General features: G+C 38.5%; 1 protein-coding gene across 3 annotated transcripts in view; it reads left to right on the top strand.

Annotated features, from left to right (window-relative positions):
- Positions 1–21,817, top strand: part of GK5 (glycerol kinase 5) — a 78,678-nt gene that overhangs the window by 40,797 nt on the left and 16,064 nt on the right. For all 3 annotated transcript variants that reach the window (XM_045791904.2, XM_045791903.2, XM_087870246.1), the window contains 3 exons: positions 1,158–1,284; positions 2,256–2,360; positions 19,141–19,235. In XM_045791904.2, the coding sequence (XP_045647860.1) occupies positions 1,158–1,284; positions 2,256–2,360; positions 19,141–19,235 (327 nt within the window). The remainder of the gene's footprint in view (positions 1–1,157; positions 1,285–2,255; positions 2,361–19,140; positions 19,236–21,817) is intronic.

Raw genomic sequence — 21,817 nt, 5'->3', positions numbered from 1 at the left:
AATGGTGCTAATGCTTTAAGTTTTGATCTCGTCTCTCAGTTAAACTGAGAGTCTGATCAAAAGGGAGGGAATTGTCAAAAAAAACTACAGGCCTAAGATGGTGGCTCCAAGCCAGCAAACCAAGACTTAATAGCTAACTTACCTGTAGTTCCAGCTCCCCAGAAATGTACCCTTAACCAGTCAACATGGGAATTTCTGGGTCAGCATTAGGAATTTAATGATAGATCCCATCTATCCCCCTTGGGAGGGTGACCTTGCCTTAAACAATGGATTCTTTGCTAATAGTTCCTTTTTTCTCTGGTCATTTTCTACTTTTAAAAACTTTCCTTTTCTTTAGCCCTTTGGAGCTCACCTCTGCTAGAATGGATGCATCAATTGATAAAGCCAATTAGATCTTTAAAATGTACTCTGTTGAACATTGTTACTTAACAGTTTACATTTAGAGGCGCCTGGGTGGCACAGCGGTTAAGCGACTGCCTTCGGCTCAGGGCATGATCCTGGCATTATGGGATCGAGCCCCACATCAGGCTCCTCCACTATGAGCCTGCTTCTTCCTCTCCCACTCCCCCTGCTTGTGTTCCCTCTCTCGCTGGCTGTCTCTATCTCTGTCAAATAAATAAATAAAATCTTTAAAAAAAAACACAATTTACATTTAATTATTTTAACAAAATGTTATAATTTTTCTTTTAACAAAAATGTATGGTTGGAAATGTGTAGTTTTGACCTATATTTATGTTAAGCATACACCTATCACTCTTCTTAAAAGAGGAATTTGTGAGGTCAGTTATTTTGACTAATGAATGAAACCACTTTGAAGTTGAAAAATCTTAGTTGTTTTTTTCTGCACAATTTTTATTCTGACCTTTATTTCCCAGATTTTTCCTGTGTTACTTCAAAGTCATAAAAAGTAGGCTGCCTCCTAAAAACTCCTGAGGCACCTTAGTTACCACACAATGTTAGTCCTGGAGAGACTTCTAGCTTATTGTTTCTCTTTATTCTTTCCAGGGCTTTTTCTTTCTTTCTTTCTTTCTTTTTTAAAGGAAAAGGAAGAAAGAAAAGATGTTGACCCATGAGAATACAGTATAGGAGACAGTGTGATACAGTGAAATGAGCCACTGCTGAGGCCCAGCCATCTTACATTTCAACATTTTTGGCAGGTCGCTGATCAGCAATCAGCCATGTTTGGAGAATGCTGCTTCCACACAGGAGATGTGAAACTAACCATGGGAACTGGGACATTTTTGGATATAAATACTGGAAATGATCTTCAACACACCGTTAGAGGTAAATAGTTAGAATTTATCCTTTTTATTGACACTTCTTTTCATATTTAACTTTTGTGACACTGTTTTCCCATTTTATGTTAAGGGTACCCTCTCACATATTTTTCGCTGTTATTCTTAAGACAGTTAATTTCCATTTCCCTTTTTTCTTTAAAAGCATAAAAAATGAGACAGACATTATTATTGAAAAACTCAGGATTAGGGTATTTTGCTTAGTTTATCAAATATTTACCTGTAATACCTGTTGTATTTGTTTCAAACATCTTTCTAGGCCTCTAAATTTTCTCTTATGTGTTAGCAGTTCTTTTTGTGATTTTTTTTTTAGGGGGGGTGGTAATTCTCAACTAGTGTTCCATGCATATTAATGACTGTTGCCAAGAAATTAGTTTCCCTGATGGAAGACATCGTAGGATGTGTGAACTAAGAAGCTTAGATTGTGAAACTACACCCTAAGAGGCCTGTGGGCTCTTAATCTGGGCTATGGTCTCCTAACATGGTTACTAAGAGATAGTTTTAAAATCTTTTTCTTACCTTCCATCCCCCCTCAAGCTCTTCCTTTTCCCCTAATTGGGAAAATGGAAGCTAGAAAATTTCATCATTGCATTTGGTTGTTTCTACTTAGGAACCTTCACAGATAAATACAATAGCATAGTTGGTTCTGTTTGTATGTTTCTAGAGACACGGATATGCCTGTGGCTACCAAAAGCTAATGTTTATTGTTCATATTAAATACCAGGCACGCACTAAGTTTTTTATGCATTAATTCAGTTTATTCTCACAGGAGCTCTCTGAGGCAGACCATTTTACAGTTGAGGAGATTGAGGCTAAGACAGTAGAAACTTGTGAGACCTCTGACTTCAGAGCCACTTTGCTATTTTTTAAGATAATCCAATTGTTAATCAAATTGTAGATGTCTCTGTAATGAATTATCTATTTATTACATTTGACTTATATCGTTTCTTTGTTTTTAAGGCTTTTATCCACTAATTGGGTGGAAGATTGGCCAAGAAGTTGTATGCTTAGCTGAAAGCAATGCAGGAGACACTGGTACTATCATAAGATGGGCTCAAGAATTAGGTAAGTCATCTTTTAAACAGATTTCACAGGCCAGACTTAAAGAATTCAAGAATGCCACAGGACTGCCAATGAGTAGGGAATGAATGGACTGTTCAAATGAAACATGAAAAGAACTATGCTGGAAGAAAATATAGGATATTATTTTTATGACACAGGGATTGTAAAAGGCTAAGCATTAAGGCCAGATACCATAAAGAAAAAAAGCAATAAATTTAACTATATAAATTATTAGAATGTGTAAGGAGAGAGGTGCCATAAGCGAAGTTAAAAGACAAGTTGGCAAGAACAATTGGTGGCATGCATCATAAAAATTAATAAAGATGACTAAAGAATCGGGGCACCTGGGTGGCTCAGTTGGTTAAGCGTCTGTCTTTGGCTCGGGTCATGATCCTGGGGTCCTGGGATCGAGCCCTGCGTCAGGCTCCTTGCTCAGTGGGGAGTCTGCCTCTCCCTCTCCCTCTGCCCCTCACCCTGTTCCTGCTCTCTCTCTGTCACTCTCTCTCTCTCAAATAAATAAAATCTTAAAAAAAAAAAGATGACTAAAGAATAAACAAAGGACAGAAGTACAGCTATCATAAATCAAATGTGACTATTAAAAAATGCTATTTGGGGCATCTGGCTACTTAGTTGGAAGAGCATGTGACTCTTGATCTCAGGGTCGTTAGTTCAAGCCCCATGCTGGATGTAGAGATTACTAAAAAAGATAAATAGACTTTAAAAAAAATGCTATTCAAATTCAACAATCAAAGAAATACACATCCAAGGACACCTGGGTGGCTCAGTTGGTTAAGTGTCTGCGTTCAGCTCAGGTCATGATCCCGGGGTCCTGGGATCGAGTCCCACATTGGGCTCGCTGCCCAGTGGGGATCTCCTTCTCCTCTCTGCCTCTCCCCTGGCTCTTGCACGTGCTTGCGTGCGTGCTCTTTTCTCTCTCTGTCTCTCTCAAATAAATAAAATCTTAAAAAAAATACATATATATATATATCAAAAAATGATGTCACCTGTCATTGGCAGAGGTTAAGTAGTTTGATGATGTTCAGCACTGATGGGAATATAGAGAAAAAACTATTCTTCTTTTCCTTTGCGACGAATATTAACTAGTATGGCCTTTCCGGAGGACAAGCTGGCAACATGTTTCAATTTATAGAGTGCAGACCCTTTGCCCTCAGTTCTATTCTTTGTTTCTTAAGAAAACAATGATACAGGTATGCAAAGATGTGTACATGCATAACTGTTTAATACAGTGATTGGAAACAAGTTCCCGCCTAACAGTAAAGCATTAAGTAAGTAAATGTCAGTATATCCATACAGTGGGATATTGCACGTCACATATAATGATGTAGTTGTATATCTTATTGATGTAGAACACTGTCTATCAGACATTAAGAAGAGGATAAAGTAGTTGCAACACAGTCTGTATAAATATTTCTTGCTTTTATTTTACAGCCTTATTGAGATATAATCCACATGCCATATAATTCACCTACTTAAAATGTAAAATTTAGTGTTCTTTAGTATTGTCTCAGGGCTGTGCAACCATCACCACAATCTAATTTTAGAGCATTTTTATTCCCCCTAAAAGATAACCCCCATAGGCACTGGCATTGGCATTCTTGTTCTACCCACCAGCCCTAAGCTACCATGGATCTACTTTCTATCTCTATGAATTTACCTATTCTGGACATTTCATGTGGACGGAATCAAACAATACATGGTGTCTTGTAACTGCCTTCTTTCACTCAGCCTAACGTTGCAAGGATCACCCATGTTGTGGCATGCGTCAGTGTTTCATTTCTTTATATTGCTGAATAATATTCCATTATATGGATGCACCACAGTTTATTTATTCATTCATCAGATAATGGACATTTGGGCTGTTCCCACTTTTTGGCTGTTGTAAATAATGCATAGCCTGTATATTACATAGGCATATTTCACGGAGAAAGTGTGAAATGTTATATACCAAAGAATTAACAGTGGGTATTTCTGATGATTAAATTATGGAGCAGACTAACTTTCTACTTTGCTAATTTGAGCTGAGCTGAGTTGTTTAAAGACAAAGCCAGTTCTATTGGCAGAAAACATAACACTCTAGGAAGAAAATGCCAATCCATTTCCTTTCTTCCTTTTTCTCTCTTTCTCCATGAGCCTGTACCTGCATTATAAGCATAAGATTACTTATTAACAAAAAAAGTTTATTTCAAAGTTTTTTGTCACTTAGAAGTCTCTTCTTTATTTTTTTTAGATTGATTTATTTATATTAGAGAGAGAGTGTGTATGTGCACAGATGTGGGAGGGTGCAAAGGAAGGGGGGAGAGAGAGAAACTCAAGCAGATCTCCCCAGTGAGCGTGAGGCCTGACAGGGTGCTTGATCTCAGGACCCTGAGATCATGACCTCAGCCAAAATCAAGAGTCGGACGCCCAACGAACTGAACCACCCAGATGCCCCAAAAGTCTCTTAAAATGTACCTCTTTTAATTTTTTTCGGACCTCTGTCTTGATTATCAGAAATGGAAAATTACGTATTTCTTCTCCTTTATACCTTCTATTAATTTTACTCCTTCCCAGAAAATGCAAAGAAAAAGCAGAGAAATTTCACATTCATCAGTTAAAAAAATCATTCTTGTCTTCTGTGTGACATCACGTGCACGTTCGTAAGAATCTTTGCTTTGCTGGATTGAGGTTCATTAGCTGTGATTCTCAAATGATGAAAACTCTTTTCTGGGAGTGGGGCTAAATAGTCCTACCTAGAAAAGTGATGTGATTTCTGGTGGAGGCACAAGCTCTCCTGAAGGCCATCCCATCTCTGGCAAGAAAACAGGACTGTTGTTCTAACTGGAGGGAGAGAGAATTCAGAGTTGAATTATTTCCTTTAACGTTTTAGTCATTGGTAAAGCTAAACATCTGTATCTGTCTGAAATTCACATAAAAAGTTGACATTTATTTGAATGTATTTTTCTATTTTGAGAAGTCACTTTAATGGGTATACACTTCCTTGAATATGTAAGCTGAACCTTTTATCTTTGTGTGGCATCTTGAGCTGCTTCCAGCCTGAATGATGGCTTCCTTCCACTTGGTTAGTGGATTGAACACCTCAGGCTCATGTGTAAAAGCTGTTTTAAACAAGTTTCATCTTGATTTTTGTATCTATTTTCTAAGTCTATTTCACACTATGTTAACTGGCACATTTGGGTTCCCACACGATCGTCTCTTTTCCTTGTAATTTGGTCCATTTCTGCTCCCCTTCACTCTTTGTTCTATTTTGCTGTCTTAATTTTATAAGTATTTTTATGTCTTCTAGCTTGTTAACAAGTAACTGAGTACTCACGATGTGCCTGGAACTGTACATGCTAGGGGGACACGAGTGAATGACACAGACACCCGCTGCCCTCACGGCAGTTACAGTCTAGCAGGAAAGACATGGGTTTTTTTTTTTTTTTGTTGTTGTTGTTTATTTGTTTTTTTCCTCTTTTTTTTTTTTTTTTTAAGATTTTATTTATTTGAGAGAGAGACAGAGATAGCTAGAGAGAGCATGAGTGGGGGGCGAGGAGAAGGAGAAGCAGACTCTCTCTCTGCTGCCTCTCTCTTCTGCCTCTCTCCGCTGAGCAGGAAGCCTGATGTGGAACTCAATCCCAGGACCCTGAGATCATGACCTGAGCTGAAGGCAGACAGTTATCTACTGAGCCAGCCAGGAGTCCCAGGAAAGACATGTTTTAAATGAAAAAATTGGAAAAAAAAATTTAGTGTTAAGTCCCAGGAAGGAGAAGTAGTTGTAGAATCAATGATCCCCTTTTCAAGGGAGAGCTTTGTCCAGTCTGGAGAATCAGGAGGTTTCTTTCATGAATGATGTTAGCTGTTTCCTGAAGGGATAATATGAGTGGTTGCATAGGGAAGCCTGGGTGGCTTAGTCTGTTAAGCATCAGTCCTGATCCCAGGGTTGTGGTATCAAGCCCCATGTCAGGCTCTGTCTGGTGGAGATGCTCTCTCTCCCCCCACCCCCACACTCTCCCACTCTGCCCCTCCCCCTGCTTGCTCTTTCTGTCTCTCTGTCAAATAAATAAAGCTTAAAAAAAAAAAAAGTGGTTGCGTAGGTGAGAGAGGTACTTTAAGTTAGGGGGCAGTCCAAGGCGGGAGGACTGGTGAAGGAGGCCCTGAGCAGGGAGAAGCATGACCTATTTAAGGGACTAATCTCTGCTGTTGAGGCAGTTGCCATCTCTGCTGTCCTCCAGTAACACAGGTCAGGGGACATTTTTTCTCTAGCAATATCACTTATAATTGCTACATGTCACATCTGCTTGCTCCAGGCGATCCCCATAAGACTTCCCCATGTATTTAAAATTACCCTGGACTCTTGTTTACTAGAAATAAGGAAACCGATTCCTCTCTGGGTATCTTCCCAAGAGAGATAAAGTACTCCTCCTTAGAAGGGATGAGATAAACATTTTCTCATACATGAACTCATTCTAGGTGGCGGTGAACAGATACATGTTACTGCTGGTGAACAGGATCTTACTTCATGGTCCTGCCTCCGTCTCTTCCTGCTGGGGCAGGGGAGTCTGGGTTATTGCTGAAGCTAACGTGGAGCCCAGCCTGAACGAAGCCTTGAATTCTCAAGTAGACGGAGCAGACCCAGGGTCCGTAGAGGACATGACCTGAATGTTGTTGGTGAAAATACTTGAGGCTGCTAAGGACACTCTGGATGTTTGGGGCCCCTGTGTGGCTCAGTTGGTTTAGTGTCGATTATGGATTTTGGTTTCGATCATGATCTCAGGGCTGCAAGATCAAGCCCCGCATTGGGCTCCTTGCTGCTTAAGATTTTCTCTCTCCCTCTGCCTCTGCCCCTCGCCTGTCATACACCCCTCCCCCCCAACTGCACTCGCTTGCTCTCTTTTAAAAAAAGATGGCTCTGGATGTTCTCTCTGGATCCAGCCTGCTGAACCAGGGGAGAATCCCCATAGCATGGGGAGAAGAAAGCTGGCCAGTCCCTGGGAAAGCTTGCCAGCAGTGGACATTGGTACACTTTGGTCTGAACTGCTCCTCTTCCAGCCTGAGGAGGGGGGGTCTAATCTTTCTGATATCTCCAGAAACCGGAGAGCCGGTTCTGTGAAACCGGGTTCGCTCCCGTACCTCTCATGGCCTGACAACCCCATAAGCCTGACCTCAAAGACAGCACAGTGTAAGAGCATACAGCACCCTGAAAGGGAGTGAACAGCCTCAACAGATAGCTCCTACAAAGGCAGATGGAATGGAAGAAACAGAAGATCAAAAGCGTACCAACAAAAGTCAAACTTAAAGAGGTGAAAGAAAATATTACAAAGAAATGTTTGGAAAATATAAAGAGTTTTGAAGAACAAAAACCATGAGATATAAAATGTAAAAACAAAAAACAAAACAAAACACACCAACATAAAATAGTGCTAAAAATCCAAATAGGAATCAGAAAGAATTTAAAATAAAAAAAGAGAGAAATAGAAGATAAAATTAAGAGGTAAGAGATACAGAGGAAAGATCAGAGAAAAAAATACATGAATAGTAGTCTCTTTTGGCATTTAAAATGTTGTTATGGAAATGGGGTTACAAAAATGTAAAAATTGAAGCAAATAAATTGAAAATAAATTTCCTTGAGCAGAAGAAATACCTAGTTTTCAGACTGAAATAGCTTACTAAGTTAAAAAAAAAAAAGATACAAACTAAGACAGTCATATGTGTATGAATTATCTGATTCCCAAGAATAAAGAAAAGCTTCAAGATAGGAAGAACAGTTTATGTAGAGAGAAAAAAATACATTGGCATGGAAGGTAGTTGTAAAATTTGGAAAGTGGAACAACATGTACATATTATGGAGAAAAAAGAACAATGAGCCAATATTCTGGTGCCTGGCTAAGCTATCATTCATATTAAGTGGAAAAGGGACATTTCCTGGCTGTGCGGTATATATTTTCTGAGGAAATTACCTAAGGAGATACTCCAGCCAAAAAGAAATAGATCAAAGATCTCAACATGGAGAAAGCAAAGTGTATAAATAAGGTGTTTAAAAAAATAAAAATTGTGGGGCGCCTGGGTGGCACAGCGGTTAATCGTCTGCCTTCGGCTCAGGGCGTGATCCCGGCATTACGGGATCGAGCCCCACATCAGGCTCTTCCGCTATGAGCCTGCTTCTTCCTCTCCCACTCTCCCTGCTTGTGTTCCCTCTCTCGCTGGCTGTCTCTCTCTGTCGAATAAATAAATAAAATCTTTTAAAAAAAAGAATAAATAAAAAAATAAAAATTGTTTTTTTTCCTGGTAGCAGCCCAGAATTTGTTCTATTTTATTTGAACTGTTCTTATACCAAACTGATAAAAGATTTCTTACTGTAATGTAAAATCTTCATTTTTGTACATTAAGAACATAGTTTTGAATACCTCTTTAAGAGATTGAAATTATCTTAACACTAAAAAGAGCCCCTAATTAGGCTAGGTTTAAATATTTTATGTGTAATGTATGGTTGTTCTATAAAAGAAGGTAATGTGGGGTGCCTGGGTGGCTCAGTTGGTTAAGTATCCAACTCTTGATTTCTGTTCAGGTCATGATCTCAGGGTTGTAAGATCAAGCCCTGCTTGGAGCCCCACGTTGGCCTCCATGCTGGGCGTGGAGCCTGCTCAAGATTCTGCCTCTCTCCCTCTGCCCCTCCCCACCTAAAAAAAAGGGAAAGAAAGTAATGTTTCTGTTAAAAGTTTCAAAATGGTATTCTTTTCTTTTTTTCTTCTTCTTCCCAAAAGTGATTTTAATTCCATGATGTGTAACTTACGGGTTAAAGTGCTGGTCAAGAATAGACAAAAGAGTGCACGTTTTTTTTGTTCTTCATTCTTCTTTCTGTTCATTTATGTTTTCATTTCAAGGTCACCGAAATCCTTTTCTAAACACACACACACACACACACACACACACACACACACACACACACACACAAATCCTTTTCTCAGTGTCATATTTTGAAAAGAAATGGAGTGGAACATCTCAGGCTATTATGTAATATGGTTAGAAATAAATAGCAAAAACAGTATTTAAATGGTACTTCACCACATGGTGAAGTGTGTTTTCTTTTCGTTTCCTTTATCCCACAGCTTTATCGAGATATAATTCACACGTAACACTGTGTAAGCTTAAGGTATGCAACACTTAGACTTGATACACATATATTCCAAAACAGTTATCACTAGAGCATCAGCTAATAGCTTCATCACATCACGTGATTACTGTTTCTTTTTTGTTTTGAGAACATTTAGCAACTCTCTTAGCAACTTTCAAGTATATGATACAGTATTATTAACTATAATCACTATACTGTATATTAGATCCTCAGACCTTAATCATCTTGTAATTGGAAGTTTGTACCCTTTGACCAACATCTCCCCACGTCCCCCACACCCCAACCCCAGGTAAGCGCCGCTCTACTGTCTGGTTCTGTGAGTCTGGCTTTTTTAGATTCCACATATAATTGAGATCATATTGTATTTGTCCTTCTCTTTATGACTTATTTCAAGGTTCATTCATATTGTCACAGTGACAGGATTTTCTTCTTTCTCATGGCTGAATAATAATATTCCATTATATATTATATGTCATAATACATATTCTTTATCCACTTATCTGTTGACAGATACTTAGGTTGTTTCTTTGCTGTAAGCACTGTGCTTTTTAATCCTCAAATAAGCTCTGTGAATCGAGTAGTCTTTTTATTTCCTGTTTCACAATGAGGTTATTGAGACCTAGAGAAGTTAAGTAGCTTGTCTAGGGTCACACAGCTAGTGAAAGGTAAAGCTAGGTTTCAAGTCCAGGTCTATGTGAATATTTCATTGTAGTTCTTTTCTCCTGTGTTCTCTTGCCTCTATATGGAGTCTATGTAAAGTTTTGTCTCATTAAAGAGAATAATTGTTTCCCATGGCTAGCTTCCATAGAATAATCTCAGGAGAAACATTTTTTACGTAATGTGTATGACTTCTGGTCCCCTGGTTGTATGGCTAGGGGCTGACACCATGACTTTGGAGGTCCATTTCCCTAATTCTTTTTTTATTATTATTATGTTCAGTTAGCCCACATATAGTACACCATTAGTTTTTGATGTAGTGTTCAACGATTCATTAGTTGCGTATAACACCCAGTGCTCATCACAACATATGCCCTCCTTTATACCCATCACCCGGCTACCCCATTCCCCCACTCTCTCCCTTCTGAAACCCTCAGTTTGTTTTCCAGAGTCCTGAGTCTCTCATGGTTTATCTCCCTCTCTGAGTTCTTCCCCTTCAGACTTCCCTCCCTTGCTCTATGGTCCTCTGCCCTATTCCTTATGTTCCACATATGAGTGAAACCATATGATAATTGTCTTTCTCTGCTTGACTTATTTCACTTAGCGTAATCCCCTCCAGTTTGGATGGAACTGGAGGGGATTATGAAATGTCTTTTCTTAAGTAGCATAGAGCCAAGGAAAACTTCGAAACGTAATTTGATAGTCTCCAAAAAATATAGAAAATGTCTGTAATTCTGTAAAAACAGTACTTAGAGGAAAATGGTAGATGCTTATTAATAAGAAAAAGGAGAGAAGCATAATAAACTCCCCAGCCAAAACATATAAGGACATACAAATTATAACTGAGAAATAATAAAAAGTAAAATTGATAAATTAAATCTCTTTTAAAAATACCTGAGAATTGGTACTCTATGTATAAAGAGGTGAAAATTAGAACTGTTTTAACTTTTTATTTTCAAACAGTTTCAAACTTAAAATTGTAAAAACGGCACAAAAACTTTAGTACACCCTTTATCCCAGATTTGCTATTTATTATTATTATTTTTAAAGATTTTATTTATTCGACAGAGATAGAGACAGCCAGCGAGAGAGGGAACACAAGCAGGGGGAGTGGGAGAGGAAGAAGCAGGCTCATAGCGGAAGAGCCTGATGTGGGGCTTGATCCCATAACGCCGGAATCACGCCCTGAGCCGAAGGCAGACGCTTAACCACTGTGCCACCCAGGCGCCCCAGATTTGCTATTTTTTAAAGATTTTATTTTATTTTTTTAATTAATCTCTACACCCAATGTGAGGCTTTAGTGTACAACCCCGACACCAAAAGTCTCACACCCTACTGACTGAGCCAGCCAGATGCCCCCCCAGGTTTGCTAATTTTTAACATTTTACCATGGTTGCTCTATCTACCTATGTACCATCCACCCATCTATCCTAGATACTGCAGGACAGATAGATAGCTATATCATTTTCTGTGGTCTTTGAGAGCAGATTGCATTCATCATACTCTTTTTCCTGTAGTATTTCATGGCGTATTTCCTAAAAACAAGAATATTCTCTTATCTAAAGTATGGTTATGAACTTGAGAAAAGTTAACATTGGATATAATACTTTTACCAGCTTTACAGTCCATATTCCAATTTTATCAGATGTCCCAGTAACATCCTTCATGGCAGTTCTTCCCCAGTACAAGATCCAGTGTGTCGTTGCTTATTGTGTAATTTCCTTTAATCTGGTGGCACTGCCTCACCTTTGTGTTTCATGCCATTGACATTTTTGAAAGACACAGGCCAGTTATTTTCGAGAATATCCTTCAGTTTGGGTTCTTATGAGTAGGTCCGTGTCATGTGGTTTTGGCTGAAGCCATACATAAATGATAACTGTATCCTTCTCGATATATACTTGGAGGTGCAGGGTGTCCATTAGTCCTGTTTTGATCCTGGTAAATTTTGTTCACATGCATAAGATGTTTTCCAGTTTCTCTACTGTTTTCACCTCTCTCTCTTTTGTAATAAATAGTGTGTGGGAGATACTTTGAAAGTAGTCAGATATCCCATTTTTCCTCAAACTTCTCCTATCCCCTACATTTAGCATTCATTGATAATTCCTGCCTGTATCAGTCTTCATTCGATGGTTGCAAAATGGTGTTTGCTAACTTTATTATCCCCTCCATGTTAATTAGTGAGCATTGTGTTGTGTAAAGAAGAGCTTTCCCTTCACCCCTTTTATTTACTTATTATCACTGTAAATTCATGGTTTCTTATTTCATTCAACAGGTTATAATTTTTATAGTTCTTACTTTCATGTTCAGTTTGTCCCAGATTTAACCAGTGCAAATCTCTTCAAACTGTCTTCTGTGTCTTTTAAATATCCATATCTACCTATCTATCTTTTTTTTTCTTAGCACTTTCTTAGTTTCTGGCACAAGATGTTTTAAGCTCATCTTGTGTTTTTCCTCCTCCTACCCTGGAATTAGCTACTTTCCCAATGAGCCCTAATTCCTATGAGTGGGAAATGGTATTTAAAAATAATGATTGACACGATGCCTGGCTGGCTCAGTTGGTAGAGTGTGTGACTCTTGATCTCAGGGTCACGAGTTCCAGCCCCACACTGGGTGTGGAGCCTACTTTAAAAAATAATAATAAAATTATAAATAAATAAGTAAAAATAAAAACAGTGATTAGCAGCAGATTTCAGCAGAGCTAGAAGTGTGCGTGTATATGTGTTAAATTTTTTTTTTTAAGATTTGATTGATTTATTTGAGAGGGGTGGGGAGGAGCAGAGGGAGAGGGACAAACAGACTCCACACTGAGCTCGGAGCCCAACGTGGGGCTCAAATCTCACGACCCTGCGATCATGACCAGAGCCAAAATCAAGAGCTAACGCTTAACTGACTGAGCCACCCAGGTGCCCCAGGATGTGTTTAAAATTTTTGAAATTATATCATACCTCCAATTTCAGTTTAGCTCCTAAGCGTCTTTGCTTGGCTTTTTCTGTTCTATATCTTTATATCCCTTTTTCCACATCGAGAGCCCTGACTCCCGACATCATTAATATTACGTATTCGTTTACTCAATCTTAAAATATACACAAAAGAGCTTCAGAATTACTAGTCCCGTCCCACTACAACAAACAGTATTTGCTCAAGATTGTTTGCAGGTTTTTTCCTTTATATCAAGGGTGTGTGGTCAAAGTACACTATTCACAAGTTACTTCGATTAGTTCTTTTTCTCCCTTCAGTGATTTTATTAATTTGAAATAGATTGGGTTTGTTTGTTTTCTGTGATTGGGCTTGTTTGTTTTCTGTTATCATTCAGTTTTAGTTTTCCCCCTATCTGCATCCTTTTTAAAAACATTTTCAACTTATTTTTAATGTGGAATTTTAGTTTGATTCTCAACATCAAAAAAGATATGCTCAGAAAATTTGACTCTCTCACCTGTCCCTTCATCCTGTCTCCCTACATCTTGTATTCACTTTATTAGTTTTTGGTTTATCCTTCGTATGTCTTTTTGCAAAAACATTTAGGATAATGCATGTTTTCTTATATTCCCTAATTTCTTACATAAAAGATAAGCTATGTATGCTCTTTCGTACTTTGCCATCTTCACTTAAAAGTATATTCTGGGAATCACTTCTCATCAGTTCACAGAGATCTTCCTTCTTTTCACAGCTGCCCAGTATTCCACTATGTGTATGTACACAGTTTAGCCAGCCAATCTCCCGTACTGGGGCACTTAAGTTATTTCCAATATTTTGCAAATACAAATAGGGCTGCAGTGAATAACATCGTGGATATGGATTTTCGTATTGTTGGAGGTATGTCTTAACAATAAATTCCCAGAAGTGAGATTGCTACGTCAAAGGATAAATACATTGTAATTTTGTTAGACATTGCCAAATTCCTCTCTGTAGGAACCCTGTCATTTTGCATTTCTGCCAAAAATGTTTGATATTGTTTCTCCGTAGCTTCTTTCCTCACTGCATCTTTTACATCAGTGAAAGACCTGGTTGGATGAATTGTGGAAGTTGGGGGCTGGAATAGCAGTCTTATGTATCATGAAGCTTTTGACCTTTTACACAGTATCATTTAAATGGCTCCCATATAAATGGAATCATATAAATGGATACTAGAATGAGTGGAATCATACAACCAGTTGAGAAGGTTTCTTTTACTCAACATAATGCCTTTGAAATTCATCCATGTTTTTGTATGTATCCGTCCATTCTATTGTATTACTCAGCAATTTTCTGTGTTATGAATATATCAGTTTGTTCATTCATTATCCGACTGAAGGACATGTGGGCTGTTGTTTACAGTTCTGGGTGATTATAAACAAAGCCACTATATGAACATTATGTACAGGTTTTGGCATGAACATTAGATTTAATTTTTCTTTTTCTTTTTTTATCTTTAAAAATTTATTTATTTATTTATTTGAGAGAGAGAGAGAGGAGAAGCAGGCTCCCCGCTGAGCTGGGAGCCCAATGGAGGGCTTGATCCCTGGACTCTGGGACCATGACCTGAGCCAAAGGCAGATGCCTAACTGACTGAGCCACCCAGTCACCCCAGATTTCATTTTTCTAGGATAAATGCCTAAGAGTGGGATTGCTGGCTCATATAAACACAATATTATATGTGTTATATAAACATATACTGATGGGGCGCCTGGGTGGCTCAGTTGGTTAAGCGTCTGCCTTCAGCTCAGTTCATGATCCAAGGGTCCTGGGATCGAGCCCCACATTGGGCTGCCTGCTCAGTGGAGTGTCGTCTTCTCCCTCTCCCTCTATGTGCGCTCTCTCTCAAATAAATAAATCTTAAAAAAAAAAAAGAAAGACAGTAAAGGAAAGCAGAATTTCCCACCCCAAAATATAACTCTTTTAAATAAACAAACAAACAAACATACACACAAATAAGTATGAGTTTATCTTTGTAAAACACACAAAAAGAAAAACCCGCCAGGCTGTTTTTAAGAGTGGCCGCACCATTTCATGTTCTCACCAACAATGTGTGTGTGTTTGTGTTGCTCCAGTGTTTGGTATTGTCAATTTTTGTTTTTTGTTTGGTTTTTACTTTTAGCCATTATACTAGGTGTGTAATGTTATCTTATTCTGTTTTTAATTTGCATTTCTCTAATGGTTAATGATATTAAACACCTTTTCATGAGCTTTTTTGCCATCTATATATCTGCTTTGGTGAAGTGTCTTCATATCTTTTGTGCAGTTTTTATTGGGTTTTCTTAGTTGAGTTTTAGAGTTCTTTTTTGATTTTGAATATAGGTCCTTTTTGGAATATGTGACTTGCAAATATTTTCTTCTAGATTGTAGCATATGTTTTCATTTTTTAAGCAGTGTCCTTTGCAGAGTAAGTTTCTGAACTGGTAAAGTTTAATTTATTAGTTTTTTGTTCTGTGGATTATGCTTTGGGTATCATATCTAAGAACTCTTGGCCAAACCAGAGTCACACAGATTTTTCTCCCATGGTTTCATCTAAAAGTTTTATGGTTTATGTTTTACATTTAGATGTATAACAGTTTTGAATTAATTTTCTTAGAAGGTGTGAAGTTTAGGTCAAGGTTCTTTTTTTGTTTTTTTGCATATAGATTAACATTTCTTTTATACTATGTTAACAAACTCTCTTAATTCTCCTTCATCAGAGACTGTCTTTATTTCTGAGGGATATTTTTACTGGGATATAGAATTCTAGGTTGAGGGGAGCCTAGGTGGCTTCAGCTCACATCATGATCTCAGGTCCTGGGATTGAGCCCCACATCAGGCTCCCTGCTCAGCGCGGGGAGTCTGCTCCTCCCTCTCCCTCTGCCCCTACCCCCTCTTTCAAATAAATAAATAAAATAGAATTCTAGGTTGACATTTCTTTTGGTACTTAAAAAGATGTTCCACTGCCTTCAGACCTTCATAGTTTTGATGAGAAACCTCCAGTCATTTGAATGTTTGTTCCCCAATATATAATCTGGTTGCTTTTAAGACTTTCTCTTTGCCTTCAGGTTTTAATTTTCAGCTTTGTTATGATATGCCTGGGCATTACTTTCTTTATGTTTATCCAGTTGGGATTGTTCTGAACTTCTTGAATCTATAGATTTATATCTTTCATCCATTATGGGATGTTTACAGTCATTTTTTTCCTTCAGATAGTTTATCTGGACTGCATTCTTTGTCTTTTCCTTCTGGGATTTAAATCACAGAAATGTTAGACCATTTCTTGTTATCTCACAGATCCATGAAGTTCCGTTTTTTCTCTCTCTCTCTTCAATGCCTTTTCTCCTTCTTGTTCAGGTAGAGTGAAAAAATATCCAAAAAGCAAAATCCAGAGTAATCTCACTTTCTGTCCTGTAGAGAGACTCCTGAGGCCTGCTCCTCAGACCAGAAAAAGGGTTCTTCTCTAGAAACTCTTCAAATTTGCACCCAGTATACAGACCCAGGTATCAGGTTTTAGGCTCCCCCTGAGTCTAGGCCAGGAGATAATCAGAGAAAATAAAAACAGGAAACTCACCACTGGTTTGGTGTTACTTAGAGTTCCCTGACCAGCCTTATTCTTCTGAGTCCTCAGATAGCTTTTGCATACATTCCATCCAAGATCCTTAGCTGTTCAGTGGGAGAGATAGAGTGAAATCAGCTTACACTCAAAGATTTTCTCTATCAATAAGCTCATTTGAGATCAGTTTAAGTGGAAGATTTAGAGAAATTCTTTTTTTTAGATTTTATTTATTTATGTGACAGAGACAGCTAAAGAGGGAACACAAGCAAGGAGAGTGTGAGAGGGAGAAGCAGGCTTCCCACCAAGCAGGGAGCCCGATGTGGGGCTCAACCCCAGGACTCTGGGATCATGACCCGAGCCGAAGGCGGATGGTTAACGGCTGAGCCACCCAGGCGCCCCTAGAGAAATTCTTTAAGCAAGTATGGAACAACCAGTGAAGAATGTAAATAAACTAAATTCCCCCCCCCCCATTTCTTCGCCTGTTGCCAAAAACTTTCCTCAAACCAGCCATCTTGTATGTTTTCCAAATTTCGATTTAAAAAATGTAGACATTTGGGCATGATTTTTTAAAAACATATAGATTCTAAAACCAATGTTATTTTTATTTTTTTTTAAGATTTATTTTATTTGAGAGAGAAAAAGAACATGCAAGTGGGGGGAGGAACAGAAGGAGAGTGAGAGAATCTCAAGCAGACTCTGTGCTGAGCGTGGAGCCCAGAACCTGTTGCAGGGCTCCATCTCACAACCTTGAGATCATAACCAAGAGTCTGACGCTTAACCAGCTGAGCCACCCAGGTGCCCTGAAAACCAATGTTATTTTTTTAATACTAGTTTTTGAAGTGCTAGAGATATTTTGACGTGTTACATGAACATTTTGACCAAACAAATGTGACTAATGGATCTGAGAATTCATTTTGGATAAAATTTGTAGTTATTATTGAACGATCCTTATTACCTTGAGTTTTAACATAGGTATTCCTTAAATTTCTTGTTTTTAATTAATTTTTCATTATAAGAATATAACAAAACATACAATTAAAATTAAGCCAATTTACTTAAGGCTGTAAAAAGCCATCAGTTTTTATTATGACTGATTCTTGAGCTGTATCATCTGATCTGTGCTGCCTGTCCTGCATGCTTATTCAGGAGTTACTTCACAAACAGGGCTATCCAAATGGTCAATGAAAAGGATTTCAGCTTCATTAGCTAATAGAGAAAACAAAATCAAACTGTCATGCAATACCTCCAAAATAGCTAAAATGAAAAACATAGTATCAGTTATTGGCAAGAATATGGCATAACTGGAATTTTCATACTGTTGTCAGGAGCCTTAATTTGGTATAACCACTTTGGAAAATGTTTTGGCAGTATCTTCTAAAGCTAGTACAAAATGCGTAGACCTTGGGACCAGTTCCATCCCTTGGTATATAGCTAACAGAAACATATACATATGTTCACGAAGAAGAATGTCTATGAGTGCTCAAAGTGGCCTATTTATATTAGCCAGAAACTAGAAACTAACCAAATGCATATGAGCTATAGAACAGTTTAATGAATTGTGTGTAGTCACACAGTAGAATATTATACAGGGCTAAGAATGAAGTGCAACTGTTTGTAACAACATGAGTGAATTTCACAAGCATTATGTTAAACGAAAGTTTGTATCTTGAGCTGGGTATCGGTTACCTGGGTGTATTCACACTGTGAAAAGTCATCACCATTATACACTTGGGATTTGTGCAGTTTTCTCTAAGTATGTTATATACTCCCGTAAAAATAGTATACTAAATTAACTAGATCTTGATTTTTTGTTTGTTTCTTAAAGATTGGCTTTTAGTATTATCTACTTATTGGTGGCCCCTTATTGAACTCATTAGTTGGAGTAGTTTTTCAGTTGATTCAGTAGAGAGGATCTTTTCATCAGAAAACTGGAATTGGTGTTATCTTCAGGAGGATAATTTATTTTAATACCAAAAAACACAGAGAATTTATTTTTAAACAGTCCAAATACCTTTATTTATTTTTAAAGATTTATTTATTTGAGAGAGAGATAGAGACATAGAGCATTCATGCGGTGGCAGGGGGGCGGGTTGCGGAGGGAGAGAGAGAGAATTTTAAGCAGATCCCCACTGAGCGTGGAGCCCATTGTGGGGCTCGATCCCCCGACCCTGAGATCATGACCTGAGCTGAAATCAAGAGTCAGACGCTCAACCGGCTGAGCCATCCAGGTGCCCTGTAAACAGCCCAAATATTTTTAAAAGAAGAAGTAAGATGTGCTGCATACAGAGCCCATCTAAGACCTTCCACGGGCCCCTAAACCTGAGCAGTGTGGAGCCCAGATAGTACTAGAGCAGATTGGCCTTTGTGGTGACCCTTTCATACTGTACTGGTAATAAATGTGAGTGCAGGTAAACACTGGTCATATAACATAAATCTGTTTGTCCCTCCCCAGCCCTTCTGTTTTGTATTAGGGGTTTTTAAATTATTTGGTTTTGTTTTTGCAGATCTTTTCACAGATGCTGCTGAGACTGAAAAAATGGCCAAAAGTTTAGAAGATTCTGAAGGAGTCTGTTTTGTTCCATCTTTTAGTGGATTGCAGGTATTTATTTTTAATTTATTTTTATTTTTTTTAGTCAATGGCAACTACAGACATTTCTCTCCTCACACCCACACTCAAAATTATGTACCTGGCACTCCCTCACCTGAAAATTTGGGCACTGAGCAGTATGAAGGTAAAGGTTCATTCTGAGGAGCTGTGACTTGGCACGAATTGCATGAAAAAGCACAGCAAATTCAGCCTAGAGTGCCACCCATGTGGAAATGAGAAGTTGGCAGGTTTAATATAGAACTTTTACATAAGATTTAGCATTACTTTATCAGAACCAAAAGTAGCCATTTCCCAGTGGGGAAAGATATATCCATATATTGGCATTTTTAACTTAGAAGAAGTGTCCCATTGAGAATTAAAAAAATAATGTTAAGATTACGCGCGCGCGCACACACACACACACACACACACACACACATGTGTACGGGTATGTTTTGCAGTTATTTATAAGCTTCATTAACTTTTTAAAAAATCAAAATTTCTTTTGGTTAACTGTTGTGGTGGAGTATTGGTTACTTTGCCTAACCAAAAAGTGAACCCAGTAAGAGACTTGGCTTTGTAATATTTAGCTTAGTATTTAGTTGAAAGACCTGTGATATTGCCTTTGATTTTAGCATACTGTTATAAAGACCTTTAAAATCTTTTCAGGTATACAAAATTCCTTTTTTTGGAAAGCTTATACTGTCCTTTTAATCCTCCTCTAATTATGTTTCCTTTCAGAAAATAAAAATTTTTCTTACTTTCAGTCCATCCCATACTCAGGCAATCATTTAAAAAAGCCCCAAATTTGAAAGTTTGGATAACACAATATAGAAGCTGATGAAAAGGATTAGATCAGGGTGTTTTAAATCTCTAAAAATACCACATTTCCAATCTAGACTTTTAATGGGCATTATTTTATATATCTGTAGTAATTTCCTTCTGTATACATTACCCTAAAGGACTAAAAGTTTATAAACTATATGATAGAGATTGCACTGTGTCCTCTTTAGGGTGATGTGAGGAAACTAGATGCATCCATCATAGGACAGGGGGTAAAGAATATTTGTTGGATTGAGGTTTCAGAAGGAAGCTTGAAATGAATAGCTGTCATCAACCAAGGTAGGGTTTAATTAGGCTACTGTGTATTCTTCCCTTTTTGAAATATATGCTGGGGGACTTAATAGTGACTTAATCTTGGCAGCTCTGTTTTTAACTTCTGCCTCAGTCCATATGCCTGTAAAAATAATATCAAATATAAAAAGTATTGCTAAAGCCCAGAAGATTAGACAAAACTCTCATAGATGTGGTTTTTAATTTCATGTTAATAAAAATGTCCCTATTCTGCCATGACTGCAGCCTGGCAATATGTGGGGTTTGAGAGGGGTGTGGGGGAGGGCTGCAGACCAAGTATTTCCCAATGTAGCATTGAAACAGCTCAGTGGAAACCGAAAGTTAATTCAGACAGTAGTGTGTTGATACTAAGCTGTTTGGAAAATAGGAGGGAGATCACTGATAAGCAGCCTATGTCAACAACTAAAGAAAATGAGGAATAGGGGAAATGGAGGGAAGGAAGGGTCAAGTATCTGTGATACTGCCTTTAATTTTGGAATATTGTTATAGCCATAGATAACAGGGGGCAAGGTATTAAAAGATCCCAATAGGCTCAATTTCTCAAGGGAGTCTGCTGAGAAAGGGGTATTGGGGGCACTTTGAGGAAAGTGGGAAGTCTAGGACAGCCACTTCAGAGAATAGCAAGGGGTGGGCTAGAGTGTGGGGGCCATAACCCGGCGGGGTGGCATCAGTTGGTGCAGCCATTGTGGCTTCACTCCCATAGGGCTTGTGGTTTGTGGGGGGAGATACTAATGGAGAGTATCCGTGGCAGGCATCAGAGGCAGGAATCAGTGGCTACCTGCTTAACTTGAAAGTTACCGTGATGGTGGCAGTGATAGGATGGACAGGACTGTGAACCAGTGCCAGTCTTCCTGGAATGAGGAGTCATGCTCCAATGAGGGTTCTTAGGTTTGCAGGGAATAGCCTTGCTTATCCTACCCTTAGAGGAGCTGGTGGTTCACTGGTATTAGAGACAAGTTGGCAACTGACTTTGTAGTTCTTAATGTTCTTTGTGATTTCTTCTCTGTGGGTCTACTTTTCTCATTACCAGCTCTGCTCTGTATTCTTTCTTCCTCATAATTTCTGCTTAATTGTCATTATTTTCCTCATACTTTCTGCTTCTCCATAATTTGGAAATACACACAACCTTCTTCCACTTTGCCTTTTAGCTTCAGTTCCCCCCGTTGATGGTCTTTTTCTGAGAAATCTGAGAATCTGACTGGAGCACCTGATCTTCTCAAGCTTTGGACTGATTTTAAGTTAGTCCTGTTCAGTCCCTACGGTTGTGGCCTTGGGTTGTGGTTCTGTGGATTTAAGCAGTTCCCTGGGATGGGATAGAGATGGGACCAGCAAGTACTGGGAATGCCATCTCCGGTTTTGTGAGTGACTGTGATCTCTGAGTCTCAGAAAGGTGAAGGGAGGTAAAATGTGATGTTGATATGGTCCTGAGCAAACATGGGGGAAGGGAAGTGTCTCCTAAC

Source organism: Ursus americanus, chromosome 20, assembly GCF_024610735.1.
Source record: "Ursus americanus isolate L20-20 chromosome 20, mUrsAme1.1.p, whole genome shotgun sequence".
In the NCBI taxonomy this organism is placed as follows: Eukaryota; Metazoa; Chordata; class Mammalia; order Carnivora; family Ursidae; genus Ursus; species Ursus americanus.
Note: the sequence above shows the minus strand (reverse complement) of the source record. Positions and strands in the feature narration are given on the sequence as shown.